The 26,429-nt window shown below is 37.8% G+C and overlaps 1 protein-coding gene and 1 long non-coding RNA gene across 3 annotated transcripts; one reads left to right on the forward strand and one right to left on the reverse strand.

Moving 5' to 3' along the window:
* Nucleotides 1-560: 560 nt before the first annotated feature.
* On the reverse strand, nt 561-17,106 carry LOC115786002 (uncharacterized). Its single transcript, XR_004020390.1, has 3 exons — nt 16,992-17,106; nt 3,241-3,344; nt 561-671 (listed from the first exon to the last, which is right to left on the reverse strand). It is a non-coding gene; the product is annotated as an uncharacterized LOC115786002 (long non-coding RNA).
* Nucleotides 17,017-25,531, forward strand: mier3b (mesoderm induction early response 1, family member 3 b). 2 transcript variants are annotated; one of them, XM_030737988.1, is made up of 13 exons: nt 17,017-17,126; nt 17,949-17,973; nt 18,160-18,305; nt 18,450-18,572; nt 18,716-18,839; nt 19,288-19,361; nt 19,508-19,580; nt 19,730-19,878; nt 20,079-20,160; nt 21,888-21,982; nt 22,091-22,218; nt 22,318-22,472; nt 22,565-25,531. In XM_030737988.1, the coding sequence occupies exons 1-13, from the start codon at nt 17,118-17,120 to the stop codon at nt 23,038-23,040; spliced, it is 1,659 nt and encodes a 552-aa protein (XP_030593848.1). In that variant the 5' UTR covers nt 17,017-17,117; the 3' UTR covers nt 23,041-25,531. The 2 variants fall into 2 exon arrangements, with proteins under 2 accessions (XP_030593848.1, XP_030593847.1); XM_030737987.1 differs by lacking the exon at nt 17,017-17,126 and adding an exon at nt 17,475-17,495.
* Nucleotides 25,532-26,429: the final 898 nt, after the last annotated feature.

Here is a 26,429-nt window from a genome sequence, read left to right on the forward strand (position 1 = left end):
ACAGATAAAGATGCCCTGTGTGGGCAGATGGTGCCCCACGTGCTCGACTGCTGTTATTGCAACTCTGAGGCTCATCCAGCCATCTTTAGAGACTATGAAAAAGACAGCTCCCCCACATTGTCCTCATTTTCACTGAAATATGCTTCATATGAATTGTCTGTGATGTGAAGTTTTGCTGTTCTCCTAGAGTGTCAATAAACCAGTTATTGCCTTCCAGGCTGAATCACCGCATACCAATGTAGAGATTTAATTCCTTAAACAGCATATCATAATCCCTGGACCACTACAGCTTAGTGATACATCATAAAATTCAGGCTATGTTGCATAAGCCTGCAGGAGAACTTCATATAACACATCAAAAGAGGAGTTGCTTTTGTTTTAATAATTTTGGCTTTCCTTTACTGTTTAATCAGCCCCTTGCACACAAAGCACATCTATGAATGCACACAAAAAATGCACAGGCACACACCCATAATTAACACAGATGGGATCAAGGCTTAATATATGAAACAATGCATTACTTAATATTTCACACCCAATCTAGTCCGACTGGGTCAAGGGTCTAAAGTGAGGAAAGGGTGGAACCCTCAGAGTGGAAGAGGTGTGAGTGGCATCCTCCTACAAAGGAAACACATGGATGGTGCTGAAGAGGAAGCAAGTTTCTCCAGAGGCTAAAACAAAGGATATGGAGAGGAAATCCAATTAATTATTGGAATGTGAGCGATCCATTTAAATTCTTGAAGTCAGCAAGTATCTTAAGCACTATATTTCTTTTATGATGGATGCGTTTGAAGAACACCTTGAGAAATATCCTTATTCAGATGCAAAAGAGAAATATGAAGAACACTTGAAAAGTAATTTGATTTCATTAGTCACCATTGTTGCTCATCACCCAATGCTGCCAGTGACGGCTGGTAAATTTTGTACTTGTACTCAAATTCACTTATCCATTATGTTCTTTGTTAAAGAAAAGGCAAAGTTTAAATACTTATCTGTAACCTGTTTTGTTTTTAGTCGTGATGGCTTATCTTTAATTGCCTAGTTTTAATTTGCCACCTTTTGAAAACACTGATGTGGGCAGAGGGCACTCTGGGAGTGGAATAAATGTTCTAATAAATGCTCCCACCACACAAACCACTGCTGAGCTTTTACATAAAGTTCCATTTTTTTCCTTCACATATGCTGTACATCACGTCATTTTGAAAACCTGCAGAAAAATTCAGTTCTAAATTTATTTTATACAGTTTTTTTCTTAGACCATGAGTAATCATGCATGTTATTCAAGGACAGAATAATGCCAGTGTTAATTAACATCATCCTCCTACTTAAATTTTGAAAGGGGACCTTTAAAATTATATAAAATGTCTCATGCATCTCTTGTTTCATGGGTTCCCTCCAAACCTTTAATTCTCCTCCCACACTCCAAATCAGATGGACTGTAGTCTAAATGTTTCCCTTAGGTATATGATAGGATGTTAAGCCTGATGGATTAGGAAGATGTCCAGGGTATTTTCCTGCCACCCACCCAATGAATTTGCTGATAAGCTCAAGTCCCCTGTGACCTTGGGAAAAGTGGGCCAAGTGAGGACCAATATCAGTGCAAATATTAATCCAGTCATGGGGATTGGTGCCACTAGGCTCTGGTAAAATCAAAAATATTAGCTTTTTAGGGTTGGACTAGAGAGCTGTTTACTCTAATTTAACTATAAGGAAGATGGTGTTGATACTCAGAGTTCAGTGTCTTACTCTGTGAACAACAAAATACAGTGTTGGTTTCACAGGATCTCGTTAGTGTTACTTTGAGCATTCTTTGCGACAACGTTTGGACCAATATTTAAGGAAGCTGTTCTAAATCACTACAGTGATTTACAGTATGGTTGTCTGTCTTTATGTGTTAGCCCTGTGTTAGTCTGACAACCTGTCCAGGGTGTACCAAACCTTTCACCTAATGATAGCTGGGATAAGCGCTGGCCCTCCTGCAATGGATGGGTTGATGGATGGATGGATGGATGGATGGATGGATGGATGGATGGATGGATGGATGGATGGATGGATGGATGGATTGTCACATTCAGCTCCCAGCTCTGTGCAATGCAATTTTGCTTGAACTACAAACTTTTTCTGCACTGGCATCTTCTGTTCCACTGTTTTTACAATAATATTCTACTACATGTGGTACTGGCATCCAGGCTCCTACAGTGTTTGTAATGACAATTGATGCTTAAAAATAAGACTTAAAAATAAGCCTTCAACAAGTTACATCTTACGAACTCCATAACTTTAATGACAGAATCATGTTTTGGTGTTAAAAATAAATAATGATGGTATTAACTTTTGATAAAACACACTCATCTTGCATCAGGTCAGCTGTCAGTGTTACATTTCAGTTATTAAGGGAGCTTCTGCAACTCTCACAGTGCAAAGTATCTGGCACGTTTTTAAAAGTGTCGGATTAACTCAATAAAAACACTTTCATAGTGGTGAATTTAACTCTGTTAAGTGCTGACTTTTGCTGTGTACAGTGAAAATTTTGAGCTGATTTTTGTTCTCACATGAGTGACGATAGGCAACAGATTGGCAGCTGAATGCAGAATCAAACATTCTGTCTCCTCAAGTGTCCAATACCTGCATTTGGACTTTTGCCTCTAAAGCCAAACACATGTATTTATGCCTGTGAAACCTCTTCATCAGCATCAGTTAATGTGTGTGATCTTTATGTGCTGAATGTAATCACAAGTCCCACGAGTGCTTGCAAAGTGTGTGGTTAAAGCACTGGAAGACAAAAAGGGTTATCAGAGTCACTGCAGATGAGATGTCTGAACAATTGTGTGATGTAATTGTTGATGCCAAATTAATGTCAACATCCATTCTCCAGGAACATTTTCAACATGAAGACTTTGGGGTATCAGCTTGTCAGTAAGAACAAGGTCATAAGGTGTTTTCCCACAATTGTAAAATTGCCTCCATGCTGTGCTGTTGAAAGAAGTAAAGTTTCGTTTGCATTTTCACATTGTGAGAAATACAAAATACAAAAGCAATGATTCTGAGAATATATTGCCAGATAAATTGGGGATTTGGGTAAAGATCCTATAAAAAACTGTATACAATAATGTGTTTTATTTGACACTTACTGTTATATTACTCTAACTGCTAATATTCCTAGTGTTGGAGCTTGTTCAAAATTACCTGTGTGTTGCAATATTTTTACAAGAAGGTTTTGCACACGTAGCACTTACGTACAAGAAGCGATGTTGTCCTGAGAAGAAAAGCATACATGCGTTTGGCCTCATCCCATCATTCCTGGGGGTCATCTTCACATCTGAGAAGGGCATCCTGAGCACAGGCTGAGGGGAAGCACAAAGGAAGGGGATGTGTGTTTAATGTTGAGTTTTAGTGTGTCTGTGTGTGTGTTTTTCTTTTTCTTTTTTTTTTTTTTTTTTTGCCTGCAAAGCTCTTTAGTTTGCAATGCTGGGAACAGCTGCAAGCACAGGACTTCCTGTTCTGCACAGGAAACAAAATGGCGGAGAATGGGAGGCCTGGAACAATGCTGTGAAAGCCGGCCACCACCCAGGTTAGGGGGTGAGGTGCTTGTGAATCAGAAAGCAGAGAGGTGAATGGAGCACGTCCCACCACTGCTGCAAAATCATGTGGTGGAATACCTTTCGTCTAATAACCTTTGAAGATAATTCAAAGATGTCTGTTTCCATGGGCTGGAAAACATAAACACACAGACTTAAAACCCTTTTGTACCTCAGCTGCTACAAATCTTCCATTAGAGGTATTTTTTAGAAAAACAAAACAAACATCAAAAATGTCTAAAAGAAAAAATTCAGGTTAAAAGTAATCATATTACTTAGGTATAACTTATACATGCCTTTATGCTCCTTTATTATTTTAATGCACAACATGACATGTACATTAGAGTAAATCAAAGCTTATCAGCAGTAAAACTAAAACCAAAATAATGAAGCATACAAAAACTGGTCACATACACTTGCTAACAATTTCCGTTCACTGCCACTGTGTGTCAGAGAATCCAGGCCATCTGCCAAAAAGACTTTTGTCATGAGCATTCTCACGTTTCAAAACTGATCAGAATAGCAAGGAAGGTGGAAGTTTACAGCCACGTACGTCTTTGTTTTCAGGATGTTTCACAGGGACTATATTTAGTGTTTCTGGGATATAATGATCTCCTTTGTGCCCGTTTTGTATCTTTTGTGGATGAGGAACTGGCTTTGACACTCTTCTATGACTGTTCTCAAAGACCTGATATAAATAGTAACTGTGAACAAGTTGATGCAATTGAATGCTGAATTTGAAGCATCACTAGACATCTTTATTTCCAGTGGTGCATTAGTAGGAGAGTACAGAGGAAGAGATGGAGGCGATATACAGGACAAGCTGCTGCACAGCTTAGAAAACTGAGTTATTATGTAATGTAACATTAAATGCTACTCCACCAGGGAGTTCCATCCTTTTTTTCCTTTTCCAATTTAACCACCTACGGTCTCCTGATAAAGCCCCTGAAAATAGAGATGAGATAAAAGCAGGATTCACACATTTTAAACAGGTTCATGAAACTTTAAAGACTCTGTTCTTCAGAGGCTTCACAGGTGAGCTACCACTTGCCATTGATATATATAAAAAGACTTGTACAGTGAAATACAAGCATTTTGTTAGAATTTCTCAGTTGTTAATGTTTGGGGACACGCTAACCTCATGCATTTAGAGCTACTATCCTATGAGTCAAGATTCCCTTTCATTTCTTCACACTAAGTTCCTTTTTTCACCAAATTTTGTGGCTCTTATCTTCCTCCTTTATCAAATTTAAAGTATATATATATCTTATCACACTTTGCAGATGGCTGATCTCTCTTTGAATTACTGGCCTTCTATTTGAAGATAGCAACTATTTTTTGCACTACCTTCAAAGTCAAATTCATTAATTTTTCAAATTAAATAGGCACCACAACTGATTCCTATCAGTTTAACTGACAACATTATGAGACATTCTTACTTTTAGTGTGTGATAATGACAATCTTCTAAGTTTATTTTTAAGAAAAAGTCCTCCCACAGTTTGGCTTTCATCCTTAAATCATAACTTAAGAGAACCAAAGCCAGATGGACGAACATCAAAAGACATAGCCAGGCAGAACTGATTATTGACCTAAATTTAGGTCATAATGTTCTCTTCCAACTTCAACTTGCATAGAGTGATGTGCAAAAGTCTTGAGCCACCCCTTACGTTTTTTATATATTACTAGGAAAATGGAAAATAGGTGTGTGAAATGTGTGAAAACATATATGGAAATACATTATAAACTTGAAAGTCAGTATTTGTTATGACCACCTTTATTTTTCAACACAGCCTGAACTCTCTTAGCTTTTGTATCATTTCTTTAAGTAGTCTTCAGGAATAGTTCTCCAGGCTTCTTGAAGGACATTCAAAGCTCTTCTTTGATCATTGTTATGCTAAAAAATGAAGCTGTTGCCAATGAGACGCTGTCCAGATGGTATTACATAGTTCATCTAAATCTGATGGAACTTTTCTGGGTTTGTAAATCCATCAGTTTTACAGATGGCTTTAGGCCCTCACAGTTCTACCTCTCTCCTGACTGCTTTCATACATATTGGTGATGATTTGAACTAACAATTTCAAATTTTGAGGAACCAAAGATTTCAAATCTGGATTCATCAGCCCAGCTTTTGTGTTCTTTCAAATACCTCAGCCTTTGGTCCCTGTTTCCCTTCCTTAAGAATGGCTTCTTTTTTTTTTCTCAATTTCTTTATTAAAGTTTTCCAATATAGCAAAGTTACAAAAATAGATAAAGAGGGAAAGGAAAGAAAGACACCAAAAAGACAAAGAACAGTGAACAGATAAACAACATTTGGCAACTAGTCATTGTAGCCATATGCAGGTAGACTGAAACAATAAACAATAGAAATAGATAATCTCGCCCATTCACCTCCCCCAACTAGTCTGGAATGATATTGTACTCCCCTATGTGCCTGAGAACATGCAGCCATGTTTGGTTGAATGTCTTTAGAGAGCCTGTCTTGAGTGCATGCAGCTTCTCTAGCCTAATGCAATTCAGGATCTCACAAAGCCACAAGAATGGCTTCTTAACAGCCACCCTTCCACTGAGAACATTTGTGATGAGGCTTCGGTGAACAGTAGAACTGAAGGTGCAGAAGCATCTCTCAGATCCTGCGTCAGGTCTTCGCTTGATTTTCAGAAACTGTTTGTCTGCTGTAGATTATTTTTTTAGGCCTGCCACTCCACTCCTTCTTTTGAATGCCACTTTTCACATATTTTTTAAGGGCACACTGCACACCACACTTGTTTGTTTTGGCTAATGTCTTTTTGGGAATCACCTTGTTTGTGCAAAAATATTATTTTATGCCTGTCAAACTGTGTTATCGTTGGCATTTTTTTTTTTTGTAGATTCAGCTAAAAAAAAAAAAGTGAACAAATGATGTATTTTTGCAAGAGAAGGCTAGTAACAAAGTGCCTAAAGATAAAATTTACAGTCTGTACAACCAAAATTATTAAAAAAAAAATTATGAAATAGCTCATACAGATAACAGTTTCTATGTGGATTTATAATACGAAACCATTTACACAGTAATTTTCTCCTTGGTTGTTAGAAAAGAACTGATTTGTGTGACTTTGAGAATTAAAGCCATCCCCAGCAGTAGCTTTCAAATTTCTCCCCTTCAAAATTTGAAGAATTTTATCCCTCCAATTTCCCGAGTATAAATCCTATTCAACTTAGGTTCATTCAGTATTTTTCCCCTGTTTGCCACACCCATCCTTACTCTTATGAAAATTAATCAAAGACTGGCTTTACAGGTTCTGCTCGACCAGTGTTATTGCATTACAATTACAAGCACTAGTTCACACCATTTCCCTTTATCAAAAAGCCAGCAATCTCATTTGGGCAAAAGACACAGTTGTCTAATTAGTCTCTTTTTCTACAATCATTTGGGACCCATTGAGTAGGTGGCTAAGAGCGACAGCGCCCCATTGTAATAAAGAAACTGTAAAAATGTCTCTGTTAGGAGTGGGAGTCGTATGTGTGATATCTGAATGAAAATATAGTCAAAGAAAGGGAAAAAAAAAAAAGTTAAAATTTCCCAAGTTTTTAGCCTCAGCATCTTCTGTTCGTGTCCTTTCACAAACTGTTCTTGTGGTTGAATCTTAGGTTGCCATGGAGACAGAATCACCCACATGTCTCATCATGAGGAGGCTCTTATCCATGACAACACAGCTGTTTCCTCTATCCTTCACATTTGGTACGTTGCTCATCACTTTGCATATTGTGCACAATACTCAAATTAAAGGATCTTGTAGAGCACAACATCCTGCTCACGCTAAAAATCTTACCCACTGGTGCCGTGATAAGTGGTGTTAAGAAATGTTCACAGCTACAGCTGAAAGAATACTTTCATAAGGAGCATAAATATAAGAAAATAAACATTACATGAGTTTGCTGCTGATCTAATACTACTTTTCCTTCCTTTTTTTTTATTTTTGGAAACTGGAAATTCTTTCAGGTGTTTATTGTCTGTCATTATTACAAATATGGGCATTTCCATAACTGCTACTTAAAACAAGATGTTCACAGAAGTAATCTCATATTAAAACATGTGAGTACACAGTGACGCAGGTGATGGATATATACAAACACCTACACAACTGCGTCTGACTGCAGAAAGAGAGGAAATTGCAGTGCCCACTCACTGTTACTCCGCCTTGAAGTGAGCTCTTGCTACTCAGTGTTCCAGCATTTACAGAAACGAACAGAGCACAGGCTGAACTGCCAAGCTTTTACTACAGGATTTATTCAACATTTGCAACCTCTTACACTGACTGTGCACTGATAAACAATGTAGTAGGATGGATTTAAAGCACTTGTCTTTTAGATTAGACTGCAATTATAGATGCTTTTATTACCTCCATACAGTTATGTTTTAAGTTCATTCAAATCAGTAAGAGAAAGATGAACTCTTTGGTGCTCTGCTGTGGAGCTCAGTATGAGACCAGAGATGGAGCTCTGCTAATACTCTTGCTTAATGCATGCCTCAAATTCCCAACCACAGCATCACCTGAAGACTTATAACAGATCTGCAACAAACTGGAGAAGTCCGTGTACCAGCGCATAATGGCTGCATTAAAGTAATGTCAGTGGGTTCTTTAAGGGCTGATTTAATGAAAAATCTCTCAGTCTGTCAGTCTCAGTCACTAATGTCTGGTACAGTCCACTTAATTGTGAATGAAATGCCAATTTTCGCAAATTGTTTGCGACTGACTGAGTTAATATAAATAATAATGATAAAGTAAGGACAGCCATTCGCATGATCCATGATCATAATCATGTTATTTCTGACCACTTAAGGTTATTTTTAAACTATCTTACATTTTAATAAACTGTTGACTGTACAGAGCAAAGTGTCAGATCTCTGGCACACAGAGATGTTCAAAGTATATTCTCATTTTCAAAGACCCCCTTTGCACTTATAATAATAGTACCTCTATGTACCCACTGCTGCTAATGTGCCCTTAATATAATCAAAAAGCCTCCTCAGAGACTGAGTGGGTTCATTTAAATTTAGACAAATTAATATGTCCAAAAGCATTTCCCTTTATGCACATAAACCCATTTTGCATTTGTGCTTCTTGCAGCCAAATTTGACATAGTGGAAAATGAGCCAAAGTCAAAGAGCGTATTTCTGCAAGATGAGTCTGTGCAGTACTTTATATTAGAAAAAATGTTTGTTGGTTGACGTTGGATCCTGGATTTAGAAGGCGGAGAGCTGAGAGCTATGAGACTGAGCAATATTTAGTAATAATCATCTTCAAATCTTGGGTAGACTAACACGTGGTGTTGTGTTACAGCACCACTGACTCAGTTTTGTGCCTAAAAATAAAGCACCAAACACTTCAGGACCAAAAAACAGAACTACTTGAGCCTAATAAGCCTTTGAGTTTCACAGTAAAAGACACTTTTCCATGTTGCATATAATGTGCAATAACATGCCTTTAAATATCTCTACACAGATGAATCATTAAGTGCGACACAAAAGGTTTCTTAAAGGATTACAGTATGCTTTGGCTGTTAAGAAGCATATTCTTCCATTGAACATGGTAAAATTTCCTTGGTATCTTCCACAAAGAGTATCTGACGGCACTAAAATAATAGGAAATGTGAAACATTTGCGCAACAAATGGCTACCATTAAACCCTCTATGACTTAGCTTCATTAGTAAAATACAGTCTTACAACAACAATGTAAATTAAACTGTGTTTATTCTAGTGAGCAAAGGCTGTTGACAAAGCTATATTTAGTTCTCTATAAACTGTTTACTTGCATCTGTAGCCACTTCATGTCATAGCATATTATAAATATTAATGTGCGCAATCAGTTTTACACAATTTCATGGAAATTGCATTATTCTACAGCAAAGAAAGCAGCTTGTTTATATTACTGATGAATAATATAAACTTTTCAATGGCCAAGTACTACAGAAAATTTGTTGACACTATAGAACTTGCTCTGCAGCTGCTGACTGTTTAATGAGCAGCATGTGGGAATAAATACTGCACTTCCAAACAAAGCTGTGTCACTGCACATGCTGGAGTTTTACATGATTCATGCTAAAATATCAACAAAACACATAGTCAGTGCTCACACTCACTGTTGAAGCCTGAAGGATGGTGTTTGGGGCACAGAGGAAATGGAAAAGGCTAAAGCTGAGTCATGAGGAACACAAATCTGTCACATATTGCCACCTGGTGGTATATAAATGTATTATCTCATAGTTCCACAGAGCTCTACAAAGCCATGCTGTTGCAATAGATGCAGTATGTCTGTCCATCCATCCATTTTCTTCAGGGGGAGGGGGGCTATCTCAGCTGTCATAGGACAAGCTTTCACACTCCCATTCACACCTATGGGCAATTTAGAATCACCAGCACAGCACAGCAGCACAGAGGTGTGTGAGGCACTGTTACCTCACACCAAGAAGGTCCTGGTTTTGAATCCACCATCTGGCCAGGGTCTTTCTTTGTGGACTTGTGCATGTTCTCTCCTAGTGCTCAAGCTTCCTCAACAGTCCAAAGACGTGCAGTTGGGAAATTTCCTTGAAAAAGTTTGTGATTTAAAAGACTTTCAAAATTCTGTATAGATTTTCCTTGAAAGAGAAATGTGTGTGGACTCTTATGGGTTAAGAGAGCTTTTGGTTTCTTCTTTGTATCATACAGCTTTAACCTGCATTTGTGGATGGTACAGTGAACTGTGTTCACAGATCGTTTCTGGAAGTGCTCCTCTAACTCAATCCAAAACTAACTTAATTCACCCTCATTTATTTATTTTGCTTTCAAAAAGTCAGAGTTCCTTGTAATTTTTTAAGTAGTCTTCAACAATAGAGGGAAAAATAGGCCTTTTCACTCAATTTCAATCCAGTCCTTACATGCGACCATTTTCAGAAGCCACTTAACACTGAATCTGTGAATTGTTTAAGCATAAAAAGGTACCTAACTTAACCAGTTTTGTGTCAACATATAACTCAGCAAAGAACCAATTTTAAATTGTATGTTTAGGCACTTGTTACTAGCAGCCTGTCACAAAATGTATGATTTGTTCCCATTTCTTTTGCTAAATCTACAACAAATCCCAAAGATAACACACTTTGACAGAAATAAATTAGTATTTTTTCACCAACAAGGTGACTCCCAAAGAGCTATTAGCTGAAACTGTGGCATAACTCTGCATGGTGTGCAGTTTATCCTTAAAAAATCTGAGGTAACTGGAAAAGCGCAGTACAAAAGAAGAAGTGGCAGGCGTAAAACACTATCTGGAGCAGATGAACAGTATCTAAAAGTCATCACCTTAATAAATAGGAAATAATCCAGCAAAGACCTGACACAGGACCTGAGAGATGCTTCTGGTCCTTCAGTTGATCCATTGACTGTTCACTGAAACCTCATGAACTATGGTCTCAAAGAGAGGGTGGTTATCAAGAAGCATTCTTAAGTAAGGGAAATATGGAACAAAGACTGAGGTCAATTACAACATCAATAGTGAATCTTACTTTGAAATTTTTGGTTCAAATTGCCATCAATATGTGTGAAGGAGGTCAGGTGTGAAGGAGCACAACAGTGAGTGTCTACAGCCCTCTGGAGAACACAGTGGGGGCTCTAGTATGGTTTGGGGCTGCATTTCAGCCAGTGGTGTTGAGATCCTGTCAAAATTGATGGCATTATTAACACAAAAAAGTACAGTTACACAACAATGACCCCAAACACACTGCCAATGCAGTAAAAGCATACCTGGATAAAAAAGCACACAATGGAGCACCTTCAGTCATGAACTGGCCTCCCCAGAGTCAGTATCTCAACATTATTGAAACAGTGTGGGATCATCTTGACAGGGAATGAAACAAAAGACAAAGAACTGTCAGAGAAGAGCTTTGAATGTCCTTCAAGAAGCCCGGAGAACTAATCCTGAAGACTAGTTAAAGAAATGACATGAAAGCTTACCCAAGAGAGTTCAGCCTGTTTGTTGTCATACAAAATATTAACTTTCAAGCTTGTTAGAATTGCTCAAACTTACTGTAGTTCCATAAAATATACTGTATTATACTGTCAAAAGTTTGGATACACTTACCCTGTGTCCAGACTTTTGACTGGTACTCTATGTTTGCACCTATTTCCCATTTTCCAAGGAAAACATAAATAAATATGGGGTGGTTCAAGACCTTTGCACAGTACTACAAGCAACTGAATGGTCTTTATAAGGAATTGAGTCTGTTCCTGTCTTGCTACATTTGCAGATAAGCATGCAATTCATGATTTTATAATGCTTTTAGTTATGAAACAATGAAAAAAAAAATACTAAAAGTTTTCAAAGCTAACAGTTCATTAGTGCAAGATCCTCCAGCGACATCTAAATAAATAAAAAAAAATACAGCTGATGTTTTTAGCTAGCCTGAAATATAATAGATAATTGTAAGTTATTAGTGTTACAATATATTGAATAGTACATTGGCAGAGTGGGCACTTGCTGGAAAGCTGAAAAAAAGGTGTAGGTTAGTATCTGTGTTAATTAGCCACATCCGTTTTACTCTGTAACAATGGACTGTGACCCTTTATCACCGCCTCCCCATAACCTACGTCAGAGAATAACTTGTTGACCTGACAGCTTCACTCATTGGATAAGGGCCCACATCTTCCTGACTACATTGTTGTGGCTTTAAACTGGGCTTTCAAATAATTATGGTAATCATAAATTATCCACAGAGGAAAGAGGGAAGAAAAACAGATTAGCCTGTTTTAATTATTTATTCTACTTAGTATGCACATCCAAACATGGCCACCTCTGCAAAAAGAAACAAAAAAAAAAAGAAGAAACAGAAAGTCTGCTTCTAAGTAGAATCAGCTGCAGGATACAACGAACAAGAACTTTTGGTGGGTTATTCATTCACTTAAGATGTCAAGTCAATGCACTATACACATGAAAGTTCCTTTAATTTTACCCAACGTAGGGTCCTTTTAGTGGTCTAACCTAGCTTAGATAATTAGCAGATGTGGTGGCCTGTAGAGATGTGTTTCTGAACTCTCCAAAAAACAGTGACTCATCTGTTTGCAAAGTCCTCCAAATGAAGCCCACGCTGCTCTCTTCCTACGCATTACTGGGAATTCTTTTTTTCCAGACATAGAGGTGTTTACTTTCTGCAACAAATTTAAAAAAAATAATGATAAATGAAGTGGGACTGATGTAGAGTTTTTTTTTAAAAGAGTTTGACACCCACCTCTTGCAACCCACAAAACCAGTATTTATTAATTACACATTACGTCTGGTTTACATCACAAGGTTAAGATGTGTTTATGCAAGATAGTTTGTGTATCCACCTCCAATGAGTACAAGGGTTTTGGTCAAACACAAAAACACTGTTATAACTCTGTGTCGTCTAATTCAGTGTTGGCAACCGTTACAAACCCAATCAAGCAGTTAGACCCACTTCTACCTTTAATATGGATTTTAATGTCACATGAATGGCACATCATTCCTGTGGAATCTCCACTCTTTGTATGTCCGATGGCACAGACACAAAACCCCTTCCCCAGCTTGTCACAGAGGAAATGTATTCACATCTCATGTCTAAGACAAATGTAGTCTGTTGACATGGCAAAAGGGAAAACAGATAACTTTTTGTTGTACTGCAGGAAGGCCCCTTACCTCCTACTCCGAATCTGGTCCGACCAGGAAATAGGCCCTTTATCTCTGACATACTGTGTACAAATATGTGAAGACTATAGTAGCAGAAACCTGCTCAAATTTCACCTTTAAGAAACCTTTCTTAATGCCCTGTGAAACCAGTTCAGGAGTTTGACATGCCTAAATAAACACAGAAACCACAACAATTGCCCATTAGATTATAGACTGCAATCTGGATTCTTCAACATATACTGCTGCCTGACAAAACTGTCAACTTGTTTTTATATGTGATTGTATGAACAAATAGGATAAGAGCTTTCACGACTTATCCTATTTCCCTCTTTTCCAAAACAGGAAAAGAGGAACGCTTTTAAGGGAAGCTTAGTGTTATGAACAAAGTACCGTATACTGTATGATGCAGGCTACCCCCTTTTGGCTTATAGTACAATAATATTATATTTCTGAAGAAGGTTACCATACTCTTCATTTTAAATTGTTTTAGTATTTCCTAAAAGTCCATTATTTGATACGCATAACTCCTGCTTTTAAAGGGATCATTCACAATTCATATGTAATCAGTCAATCACAAGGTCCATTTAGCCATGTGGACATGATCAAGATGACCTGCTGAAGTTCAAACCAAGAATCAAAATGAGGAAGAATGGTGATTTAAGTAAAATTGAATGTGGCATGGTTGTTGGTGCCAGATGGGCTGGTCTTAGTATTCCAGAAACTGCTGATCTCCTCAGATTTTCCTACAAAACCATTTCTTTGGTTTACAGAGAGAAATAATAAGAGAAGATATCCAGTGAGCGGCAGGTCTCTGGATAAAAATGCCTTGTTGATGGCAGAGGACACAGGAGAATGTTGCTTTCTACTGCAACGTTTTGATTTGGGTCAGAATTTGGCATAAACAAGATGAAAGCATGAACCCACCCTGCTTTGTAGCAAAGGTTCAGGCTGATGATGGTGGTGTAATAGTGTCGAGGATATTTTCTTGGCACATTTATACCAATACCAAGTGAGCATTGTTTACAGAAATAGTGAAGGTTCTTCTTCTTCTTATGGCCTCTGAGAGTGGACTCATCTCTATGCTTTTCCTGCTAGACCATAATATGGACCATAATAGCTTATTAAAGATTAGAACATGGCATAGGCACTGCACTGCAGTGGTTTGAATTATAATAGACTCCAATTTGTTCATGTAAACAGGGAGTCTTCCTCACACACTACACTTCATTATGGCGTTCCACAGGGTTTTATGCTGGGATCAATTCAATTTACATTATACATACTGAAGGCACAGCATACATTTCCACTGTTATGAAGATGATAACCAGCTTTATCTATCCATGAAGCCAGATGACACACCAATTAGTTAAACTGTGTGAATTTCTTAAAGACATAAAGGCCTCTAATTTCCTGCTTCTAAATTCAGATAGAAATTAAAAATCTTGGAAACATGGCAGCTTCAGAGTAACTGAGTCTAACCACTCACTTACTCTGGATGGCATTTCCTTGGCCTCTGTTAACACTGTGAGGAATACTGGAATCATTTTTGACCAGGATTTGTCCTTCAATGCACATATTAAACAAATATGTTTTATATACAAATATTTGCGCAATATCGCTATAATTAGAAAAATCCTGTCTTAGAGTGATGCTGAAAATCCAGTTCATGCATTTATTACTTTTAGGTTGGACTACTGTAATTCATTGTTATCAGGTTGTCCTAAAAACTCCTTGAAAAGCCTTCAGTTGATCCAGAATGCTGCAGTGAGAGTACTGACGGGGGCTAGAAAGAGATTTCTCCATTTTTGCTTTCTGTTAAATCCAGAACTGAATTTAAAATCCTTCTTCTCACATACAAGGTCTTGAATAATCAGTCCCCATCTTATCTTAAAGACCTCATAGTACAATATCACCCCAACAGAGCATGTTGCTCTCAGACTGCGGGATTACTTGTGGTTCCTAGGGTATTTCAGGTCCCTCTTCTGCAGAACCAGATCCCAGTTTGGATTCGGGAGACAGACACCCTCTCTACTTTTAAGATTAGGCTTAAAATTTTCTTTGGATAAAGCTTATAGTCTTTATCAAAAAGGAGGCTTTACGTTTTTATCAGGTGACCCTGAATGCTCCCTTACTCTGCTATTGCAGAGTAGCTAGGCCATGGGGGGCTTCCCATGATGCATTGACTTTTCATTCTCTGTGTGTTTATACACCGCTCTCCATTTAGTCACTTTGCATTTAAGGCAGCTGTGAAGGCAAAGGGGGGGTCCAACACAGTACTAATAAGGTGTACTTAATAAAGTGTCTCATGAATGTATACCAGCCACATCTGGACCATTGGTTTGCCACATGTCAGTAAACACTCCATAAATTCCGCATTAGAAAATGGTTTGCTTTTTGTGATTTTACAACTTTTTTGCTTTTATTTTGAATGTGTTTTTTTTTTTAATGTACATATGTATGTATGAGCAAACAAATGCAGCTTCACTGTAAATGAATTTAAGCTAACAATTATGAGAGATGTGAGTTTGCTAGCTCTGAAAGATGCCAGCTCAGATTGTGCAGAATGTTGAGTTTTTAACAAGACATGGACTTCTAAGTATTTATTTACTGAAGTCAGAGGTAAAAGTAAGTGCTTAATTTGTGGAGAGTAGATTTCTGTGTTTAAGGATTACAATTTGAATGGTCATTATGAGACTAAAGACGCATAGTAGTCAAGACCAGCTTTGTGATTTCCCACAAAATTGCAAGTTTGTCAAAGAGTGTTTGATGGACTTTGCCATACTAATGTGCCCTGAGAAAAACAAAGCATTTGAGAATGTGCCCCTCTCCAGGCAAACAGTCAGAAGATGGATCAAAGACACTGCGGGAAAACTGGAGCTTCAGCTGAAAAATAAAGCAGACAAAATTCACATGCTCATAAGATGTTGTTCTCTTTGGCTCTATCTTTGTATTTGAACAAACATTCTCAGTGATGCAGTTTAACAAATCCAGACACAGAGCCTCTCTCTGTGATAATCACCTGTCCACTGTCCTTGAAATATCCACCTCAGACACTGAACCTGACTTTAATGCACTTGTTCAAGCCCAAAACAGACTAGATTTCATTCGCTGAACAAGAAAAACTATAGATTAATTAATTAAATAAGCAAAATAAGAAAATGTAGCCATAGCACTTTGTATAAAGTTAAAAGTACTTGAAACAGTAACAAACATGCACATTTTGTTCACACTTTTGGGGAATGTTGATTAAAGGGATCAAAATCCAAGTAAGACCATTTTCTGAAAAATACACAGCAAACCAAATAAAAGAAATACATCTTTTTAGCTAAATTACTAAATTCAGTATTTTATTTAAGGAAATTGTTAACAGTAATATTGTAGTAGCATGCAGGTAGTGTGAAAAAATGATGGCTACAGCAAAGTGCTGTCCTAGTATGCAGTGGTACAGCTGGAAACCCTCGAATAATTTCCATTTGAAGGCCCCAATGTACAGTTCTTACGGGAATACAGAGAAAAAGATGACGGTGTTTAAAACATTATAATCCTTTAGATACCGTGGCTTCGATACGGTAATGAGGAGAACAGGAAATCAGCTGGGATGTACCGGGAATATTCTAGCAAACTGTCTGTGTAAAGCAATGACAGGGCAAACGCCGTGGTACTGATATGTTCTTGGTAGACTGTGTATCGGTAATTTGACTTGTGCTTCTCATTTTTTTAACCTTTATACCGTAAATTTACCATTTATGAGTGATTACCGTTAGCCTGGCCAGTGGTTGGTTTGAACGGCGTCACGACTCCAGCAGTCACCTGGATCTCTGATTGGCTCAGAGCGCTGATCCGGGTACTGCGCTAGAAAGAGCCCATTAGCTAAAGGTACCAATATGGCGGAGGTAAGAGGGAAAACAGGGGAGAAGCAATCGATCTTAAATCGACATTTTAAAAATTTGTGTGTTGTATTTTTCATTTCTAGACAATCGATTAAAGAAACGATGTTTTTTCCCTTCTGTGTAGCGTGTTTCGTCACGTAATTGTTGTTTTTATTCCTCTAAAATATGCTTAAATGCCTGGACTGATCCTTCACTACGAGGCCTCTGCGCCTTCGCTCTCAGCTGCTTCGGTGTAGCGGCTGTGTAAATTGATACGTAAATTTAACGTTAGCTTGCTGGTTTAAATAAATTGCAGATTGTACCATCTTTATGATGAATGGAAATTTGTTTTTTAATGGTCAGGCTGAAGCAGTGGCACCTCCGTTTAAAAGGGTACTCGAGTTTATCGATTGCAGTACCGCGCAAACGAAATTAGTGTTTACATTTTTCGGTGCAGAGCGTTAACATTTGGATTTGGAGATAGCTTTCCGGCTAGCTACCAGTGCTGGAGCTGCAATATATGGCATATCCACTTCATTCTAGAGTGTTTTTTAATTCGGTCTTCCGGGGAAATTTTTAAACCTAGCATTAAAAAAGCGTAACCTGCTCACTATTATCCTCGGTGTGCAGCTCGGTTAACGTTGTATTACTCACCTATATCAGGTAACGTTAGCGACAGTTGCATCTTTCCTGCCCGGCTATTTTCAGTGGTCATATTACAAGCTATTTAAAAATATTTTATTACTCGTCCTGTTTTAATATTTGAGATTAAAACCCACGAATAATGTTTTAATTCAAATTTTATGTATTGGATCAATTTATGATATATATTTTTTTCTTTTACAGGCTTCCCTAGGGAGTTCAAGTCCAGGTAATACAATTTACTCTGTAATCTAAGGTGTGCTTTATAAACTGTATTTTTACTTTTCAGAAGTAATACACAATGTATCAACATTAATTTATGAAAATTACTTTGACTTTGGAAGAATGTCACGTTTTACTTATTGCATGATAACAGATAATTATGAGTCTTTTTTTTTTCCATTCTGTCATTCAGTTGGCTCTTTATCATCAGAGGACCATGACTTTGACCCAACAGCAGAAATGTTAGTTCACGAGTATGATGATGAGAGGACTCTGGAGGAGGAAGAGTCTCTGGAAGGTGGAACAAATTTCAGCTCTGAAATTGCAGATCTGGAAAAGGTAATCTAATAAATTTTCCAAATGCCATATGATGGGTGAAGTGTTTAAGATTTCACAGCTTGGACATCTTGTTACTTCTTACATGAAAACATAACCCTGTGAAATGTACTTAATACATTTTGCCTTTACTTTTTCTTATAACAGGAAGGGAACATGCCTTTAGAAGAACTGTTGGCCATTTATCGTTATGAGGCCTCAGCAGGCTCCAGTATAGACAGCTCCTCTGGAGACCTGACTGATGAGCTCCCTGACATGACTTTGGATAAGGTAAGAACTTGCTGTTATTTGGTAGTTGTAGAATCACTAAACAGATCTGTAAAAGTAATTAGGGATAAATGTACTAGTTCATTTCATTTGTAAAACGGTGCTATATTTAACATTGTACAATTTTTATTTGTTTTTCTCACTAGGAGGAAATAGCTAAAGACCTTCTGTCTGGGGACTATGAGGAGGAGACGCAGTCCTCAGCTGATGATCTGACTCCCTCAGTTACCTCGCACGAGGCCACTGATTTCTTCCCAAGAACACTTAGATGTAAGTGAGAAATTACTGCTTTTACTGAAAAGTATTTAGTCTTTGCAACTTTCAGAATTTAATGTTTTCATTATGAGTGCCATTTGTTGATTAATGTGCTCATTATTTTGTATATTAAACATACTCAATTTGGCTCAGCATGAGAATGCTATTATGTGTAGTTAGCTAAATGTCTAGGTTGGATTTGGGTTGTGAATAATAAATGTAGTACCAATAAACACTATTAATCTTTCCCAAACATTTGTATGGCAGAAGAATTTGGCAATTTTTGTTGGATGCATACAACATGCAGTGAGGGACACCGGCACCCCACCCCACCCCACCCCCACCCCAAAAAAAGAAAGAAAGAAATCTTTTGTGCACCTGACTATTTTTAATTATTTTTAAAACTTGGTGTGCAATATGTCACATAGTAAAACTCCTAATTCAACTGCAATCCCCCCCACAGCCAACGCTATATCTGACGGTGATAAAGAGTCAGAGTGTGATGAAGATGGCCCAAGCCCAGAGGACTCAAGAAAGGTAAATAATGCGTTTCATTTTGACACATGTAAACTGAAGGATAGGGTTTACTTAGTGTTTTGTATTACTTTAGAGTCAGGGTTGGAGTCAGAGTTGCTCACGAATTCAAACATGTTCATGTTCAGCCATGTTATATTTTGCAATAGGAAATAATGGTGGGCACAGAGTACCAAGCAGAAGTCCCTTCTTGCCTCTGTCACTACAAAGATGAGGAGAGAGGTAATTGCTACTTTTTTTTTTTTTTTTTGCTTTCATCATGAATGCCTAATATATCATTTAATGTGGTTGCTCACATTTTTTAACCATTCAGTAAAGAATAGATATACCCATGGTGACTAATTTTAACATCATGTATTTTGGCTGTATAGTATATGAAGATGAAGATGAGTTATTATGGAACCCAGGCATATTGTCAGAAAACAAGGTTAGAAGTTTCCTGTGTGAAGTTTTGTCACGGACAACGGATGAAAAGATGAGATGTGACAAACCAGGAATGCATGTTCGAGACAATGAGCAGGTCAGTCATGTCTTACGCAATCATTTCATGTTTTGATACAATGATGAATTCAGTTATAGCAGTGCTTTTCAAAAAAGTCTTTTTTTTTTTTTCTTTTTTTTTAAAGCAGCATTCATATATGAATTATTTAATTATTTCTGGTATATTTGGTACATTTTGGCAAATACTATAATTTTTACAATTTCATTCTTTTAATGTAGGCTTTACATGAGCTTGTAAAATGCAACTACAACACCCGCGAAGCACTAGAGAGATACTGCAGCCATGTAAAGTCCTCAAAAGGTAAGCAGAGGATTTCACATAGGAAACTGGCAGTTATAATAAATAACGTCATTTGTTTGCATTTTGTGTGATTCCAGGTGTATCAAAGTGCTTAAATGTGGTTGTAAAGCTTAGAATTCAAATTGCTCATTCTGTCAAAAAACATTATGGCTACAACTCCAAAAAAAAAGGTGGGTTATATTAGGTGAGGCAGCGAAATTATAAATGCAGTAAGGTCCTTTTGAACAGCAGCACACTTTTGTACTTTCCCTTGGTAAGCCACCACAGCAGATTTCATCGTGCATTATAAACACTGCATTTATACTCCGAACAAAGAAAAAAAACTTAAATTGATGTTAAATATATGAAAATGCGTTACTGCAAACAATGTTTACGCATCATTGAATTATGAGAAATGAACATCAGAAAAATGAATAAATTATGACTTAAAAGTGTGGCGCATTGGGCCACACGTTATGAATGATGCTCGTCCTACAATTCATGTCACGCATCTCAATAAAAGTTAAAGTCTAGAATGATAATTAAACAATACAATACAAACATCCATCCATTTTCTTCTACTTATCCCAGGCCGGTTCGCGGGGCCACTGCCTAAGCAGTGAAGCCCAGACCTACCTCTCCCCAGCCTCCTCCTAGCCTCTCCCCAGCCTGATTCAGACTTCGGCACTTGGTCTTTTTGTAGAGCTATGACGTAACCTACATAAGTGGCTGATATTGTTGCCAACGTTTAAGCTTGTGCAGGTGTATTGCGTGTGTTAATTACCTTTCGGTCATGGCCCGGTGTTTTACATGCGGTGCTGGCCTACAACCATTTACTGCACTGGTTAGCAATTAAAATCTTAACAATTCGACTAACTGACTAGTACATCTGGCACTGACAATTGGCCATAGTAACGATTGCAAAAACAACCCAAAAGTGTCTCATGGCAAAGAAATGGGATATTCTTCAATGGCCAAGTCAGTCACCTGATCTCAAACAAACAGAACATGCCTTCCATTATGGTCGGCACATTGGTTGTGTCGCAAAACAACCAGCACTGAGGGAGCACCATACTCACTCCAGTAGCCTCCTGAACAATATGTATCGCCACTCAGAAAAAAACCTCTGCATCAGTGCTGGTATAGGAAGAGAAGTTAAAACCAGAAGCAAAGAAATTGTGGAGATTCCCCCATTCCCAAGTTTTGTTTGGAAAATCACATTACATGATCATATACTTATCTTCAACCTGGCCATGCCACCCGTCTGAGGTTACAAAAATTGAGAGGTACACAACCAGCTGAAATAATGTTAAAGTGCGACTCGGGCTGCAGATGTAACATTACTTTTGGAAAGTGCTGCTATTTATAAGGCAACCACGGCAGTTATTATGGGCCTTTTATAGTTCCTGAAGACATAAGCAGTAAAGGCATCTCAAGAGAGGAAACACTGCATTTAGTGACATCCAGGGGTTATAGACTTGAAGTGTACTTCAGACATCTTCAGTCCTTATATTTAAAGTTGTATTAATTTGTCCAGTAGTTTTTGAACCTCTGGAATATGGGAGACTGTATAAAAATGCCTGTAATTTCTCAACAGTTAATGGAAAATGTTTGTAAAAAACAGAGAGACCCTGAGTTTGGGATGATGGAGTTGGGCCAATTTTCTTGGTGGGGCATGTCTTGGTTTAGACATGGTCTGTGATTACCTTTGCACAACTGTTTCAAGTATATTTGTGGTTTCAATGCAGAAAAATCACCTCCATGGTCTGAAGAGGAATGCAAGAACTTTGAACATGCTCTTCAGATGTATGACAAGAATTTTCACCTCATACAGAAACACAAAGTGAGTATTTCACGTTTTTTTTTTTTTTTTTTCACCAGTGCATGCACATAAAAAAATATATACAAAACAAAGTTTCTTGACTCTTTCACTGACATTTGTTTTTCTCAGGTCACAACAAGAACAGTAGCAGAATGTGTGGCATTTTATTACATGTGGAAAAAGTCAGAGCGCTTTGACTTCTTTGTGCAGCAGAATCGATTTGGGAAGAAAAAGTACAGCAGCTATCCCGGTGTGACGTAAGTGGTGTAAAAAACTGGCAGTGTCTGTTTTCATTGCTTCAATTAACAGGGGGGAGGTCACATGGAAGAAACTAACCCAGTGATGTTTGTTTTCAGTGATCTGATGGACAGGCTGGTGGATGAAGCAGAGGGCTTAGCGGTGGACAGTTCCTCCTCTGTGTGTTCAGGTGCAGGTGGAGGTGGAAGGCTGGAGACAACCACAGAACAACAGCTTAGCCTGCTAAACTCCATCACTGCCAGTGACCTCACAGGTTAGTTATGGAGCTTAGTTGTGCAGTGATGGAAAAACCTAAAGAGCTATTGCTTCCTGTTGTTCACTGTTAACTGTTTTGTGTCTTTGCAGCTTTGAGCAACACTGTAGCCACAGTATGCAGCCCTGCAGAGGTCAGCTGTCTAGACTCCTACAGCTTTCCTCCATTGGAAAGTCTCCATCGAGGTTCCCTGAACCACGAGGAATCCCTTGGGTTCCCTTCTAATGGTGCTGAACCTGATTGCCTCAATATGCTTGAGGCTGGCTTCTACCACTCAGATCTAGGCCAGCTGGGGGGCGTGTGTGTCAATAAGGACTGTGAGCGGCCCTCCAAGAGACTCAAGATGGCGCTGCCTGATTCCTTTATCAATGACGTGTCTGTGGGTAACCTTGGGGTGGACTTTGATGCACGACGGACGACAACGCATCACCACCGAATCACTGCCGCCAAAATGGCAGTATCTGTCACAGACTTTGGAAGCTTGGCTGGGAGCGGCGAACCCAACGGGTTTCTGGGAGCACATGCACGGCACCACACACAGCACACTGCAGCACTTCAGTCAGAGTGATCTTCCTCATCTTCTTCCCTGTTCTTCCCTTTTAAGACCCATTTTTTTCCTGCTTGTACATAAGACTGACCTCACTGGAAAATTCAATTTGTTTAAATTTATTATATATATATATATATATATATATATCTATATATATGTATATGACTATACTTTTTGTTTTCATTTTTTTGTGTAATATGACATCAGTGATGTCTATCATATAGAACTAAAATCTTGATTTCTCTCAAGAGTTTATATAGCCATTTATTTTATTTTTGTTTTGCGGTCTTGAGATGTGTAACGTCCATGTACAGCAGGGCCCAGAGGCTGCAGTAGGAGAGTTGTGTATCTTCCTCCTTCACATCTACACCCACCATCTTCAGAGCTACAGTACCTGCCATTCTTTTAGCTGCCAAAAATTTAATTTCCCACCTCTACTGTTAGCATTTAGTTGCCTGTCTTTGTTGTTTGAAGTGGTACTTGTTTTTTTTTCTTTTGTGTTTCGTTTACAGGTACTTTTCAGTCACCAAATTGTGCAAATGGTTATTTGATCCCAGATCTACCCTGGGGTACATACTGTACGAAGAGCAACACTAGCATGGAGATTAACTTGGAAACCAGGAAGTGTCGTGGCTTTAGCTGCTAAGGTCATCTTATTTGGGTTTCTTCTTTTTAATGTTCTTCTTTGCTTGTAGTTTGTCTGCTTCTTTATTTTTATTCAAAGTGGCCAATGCTGGAGACTTTTTTTTTTTTTTTTAAACTTACCATGTAATCAAACCCAAATGAATGGCCTTAAGTTTTTTTCTTTTACATTTTAAAATGTGATTGAAAAAAACATGAGCAAGTTAATATACTGGGAGTCACCTTGTTTTAATGTTGAGTGTATATATATTTAAATCCTGCTACTTTTTAGAATATCAACAAACCATAACAGCAATATTGCAATGCAAAGATTTTTGGTTGGGTTAATAGCCATTTAAACCTCGACACAGTAAAGTATGTATTTATTACATATACTTATTTTTCGAAAGTTTCATCTAATCTTTTCAGTTCATACTTTAACTCATGCTATTTTTAGGTAAGTTAAGCTGTGTGTCCTAGTTAAGTAAATATGTTCCTAAATCAAGTAGCGCCATTTTTTTCTGACCTGCTAGCAGTATTATATCTTTAAAGCTTCTCTGAGTTTGTATCGAACCTCTGCCTAGCCTGTACTGCCTAGTTATGCCTTTTTGAAATCTGGTTGATGATATTTTGGAGCCTAGTAGCAGAAATGGAGCTGTTTTCGCTTGACTTAAGTCCATAATTGTGAATTGTCAAACGTTTAGCAGGTCAGTGTCAGTTGATTGGATGCAGTAGTAGTGTTTACTTAATTTATCTATGCATTGTGCTATGAATATTTAGTTTGTTTCAGGGGTACATCATGTTTGTCATGTCCATTCATGCCTAATAATCCTTAAGTTTAATCAAGCAGTTCAGTTTTAAAGCCCAGCATCAGAGAGGATAATCACATTGCGTTTCATGTAAATAATTAGCAAATAGCCTTTAAAAAGTCTATTAACTGACCTCTTACACTTGTGAATCTGTGTTGATACAAAGGTTTTAATTTCATTCCTTGTCAGAAAGGCAATAATTTGTAGATATGTACAGATATTTTGGGTTTTGCATTTTACTGGTTGACTTGGTGTTTTTTCGTTTCTTCTTTGGAAAGTCACCCAGACACCAGGACACGGCTGAAACCACGCATGCCAGCTGCGCCCTGTTTCAAGTGTACCACTGAAAACGGCTTACCTGAAGACGTATTGATATTACTCAATGTTGCAATTTTTGCATTCAAAACTTGCAGCCATGTGTAAAAGACACTCATCTTTCTTTCCTTAAAAAGATTTTTACGTCGTCGTCGTCTATATTTGTCTTGATGGTAAAGGGATGGCTGCTGCTCTAAGTGTGTGGAGAGCTAGTTTCTTTTTTAATGCAATGTGCATAATGCAGTAGGTCCTCCAAGCTCTTCTAGCTTTAGCAGTGCAGTGATATTTATTTCACCTGTGGTTTGTACAAAGACTCAGAAAAACTGTCAGAATGTAAAGGCCATTAAGTAGTAGAAGTAGGTTTTTCATCACCCTGTGAACTCTCGAAAATGTGATATTTTATTGATATCTCTGGTATGAGACTTGTGTGTGCAAGCAAGCACTAAACAAATTTATTTTATATTTTGTATTGTGTTTTGAAGTTTAAAAAAAAAAAAAAGGAAAAAAATATAGTTGTGGTTTTGAAGGAGGAAAAAAGTCCTTTGATGAAAATAAAAACACCTTTGTGAATAAAAACCTACAAAACTTAAAAATGTATATCCAGAAATATAGACAATCAAACTTCACTATGAGAAATGTTCAAGAAGCTATCTTTATTGTTTATAAAAATTGTACATAAACATTGAGTTGTTTTTTTTTTTTTCTTTTGTTAAACATTATTTTGTATTTTATGTTGTACTTTAATACCTTGTGTACAGATCCAGAAATAAAGCTCTGGAAAAAGTTCAGAGATAATTGCATGCTTTTTATCATTACATTTACAAAGTAAAGTTACATTTGAGTTGCAGTTTGACAACAGTAAAGGCTTAAACTCCTTGTGATCATTTATAAAATCTTCAACTTGTAAATATTTTCAATAATTTGGTTTTGCTGATGGCTCAAAAGTATTGTGTAATGCTCCCCCCAATTTTTTTAAACTGACAAAATCTCAGCTCAAGTTCTGCTTACCTGCTTGTTCCATCTGAATAACAGAGTCTTAAGGCCTCCACAGGTTGGTAGGAAAAAATATGTATTCCCTGACTGGTTGACAAATGGTTGCTGACTGTTGCTAAGTGAAATCACAGAGAAGGTACTCCACCAGAAACAACCTTGCAGTTGCTTTGGTCTCTAGCAGATTTATGCAGTTGCCCCTAGTTTGCATGGAAGACGGCAAATGTCTGTAAACACTCAACTATGCCTTATGTGGTAGTTAAAATTCAAAGTGATGCAAACCAGAAATGAAAAACATTTGCCTTCAAAGTAAAAGCTGTTCAACAAACACAAAAGGCACAACTTTTACTTCGAAGGCAAAGTGCTACAGTCGCACTACGGGAAACTGGAATGACCAAAATTATTAGGACTGGGTGTAATGAGCCTGCCGTATTTTTACTTTTGAAATGATTGCTTCAAATATGGGCAGCATGATGGCATGGTGGTTAGCACTGCTGCCTCACAGTTAGAATACCATCTGGGAGTCCTGGGTTCGATTCCACCTTGGCCCAGGCCTCTCTCTCTCTGTGTGGAGTTTGCATGTTCTCCCTGTGTCGGCATAGGTTTTCTCCCACAGTCCAAAGATATGCACTTACTGGGGTTAGGTTAATTGGCCACTCTAAATTGCCCATG

Source organism: Archocentrus centrarchus, chromosome 9, assembly GCF_007364275.1.
Source record: "Archocentrus centrarchus isolate MPI-CPG fArcCen1 chromosome 9, fArcCen1, whole genome shotgun sequence".
Classification (NCBI taxonomy): domain Eukaryota; kingdom Metazoa; phylum Chordata; class Actinopteri; order Cichliformes; family Cichlidae; genus Archocentrus; species Archocentrus centrarchus.

What these genes read in the sequence shown, in the direction of transcription:
- mier3b (XM_030737988.1), top strand. An exon ending in GCCCAGAGGACTCAAGAAAG is followed by an intron (nt 19,362 to 19,507) that starts GTAAATAATGCG and finishes ATTTTGCAATAG; the next exon opens with GAAATAATGGTGGGCACAGA. An exon ending in CTACAAAGATGAGGAGAGAG is followed by an intron (nt 19,581 to 19,729) that starts GTAATTGCTACT and finishes TTGGCTGTATAG; the next exon opens with TATATGAAGATGAAGATGAG.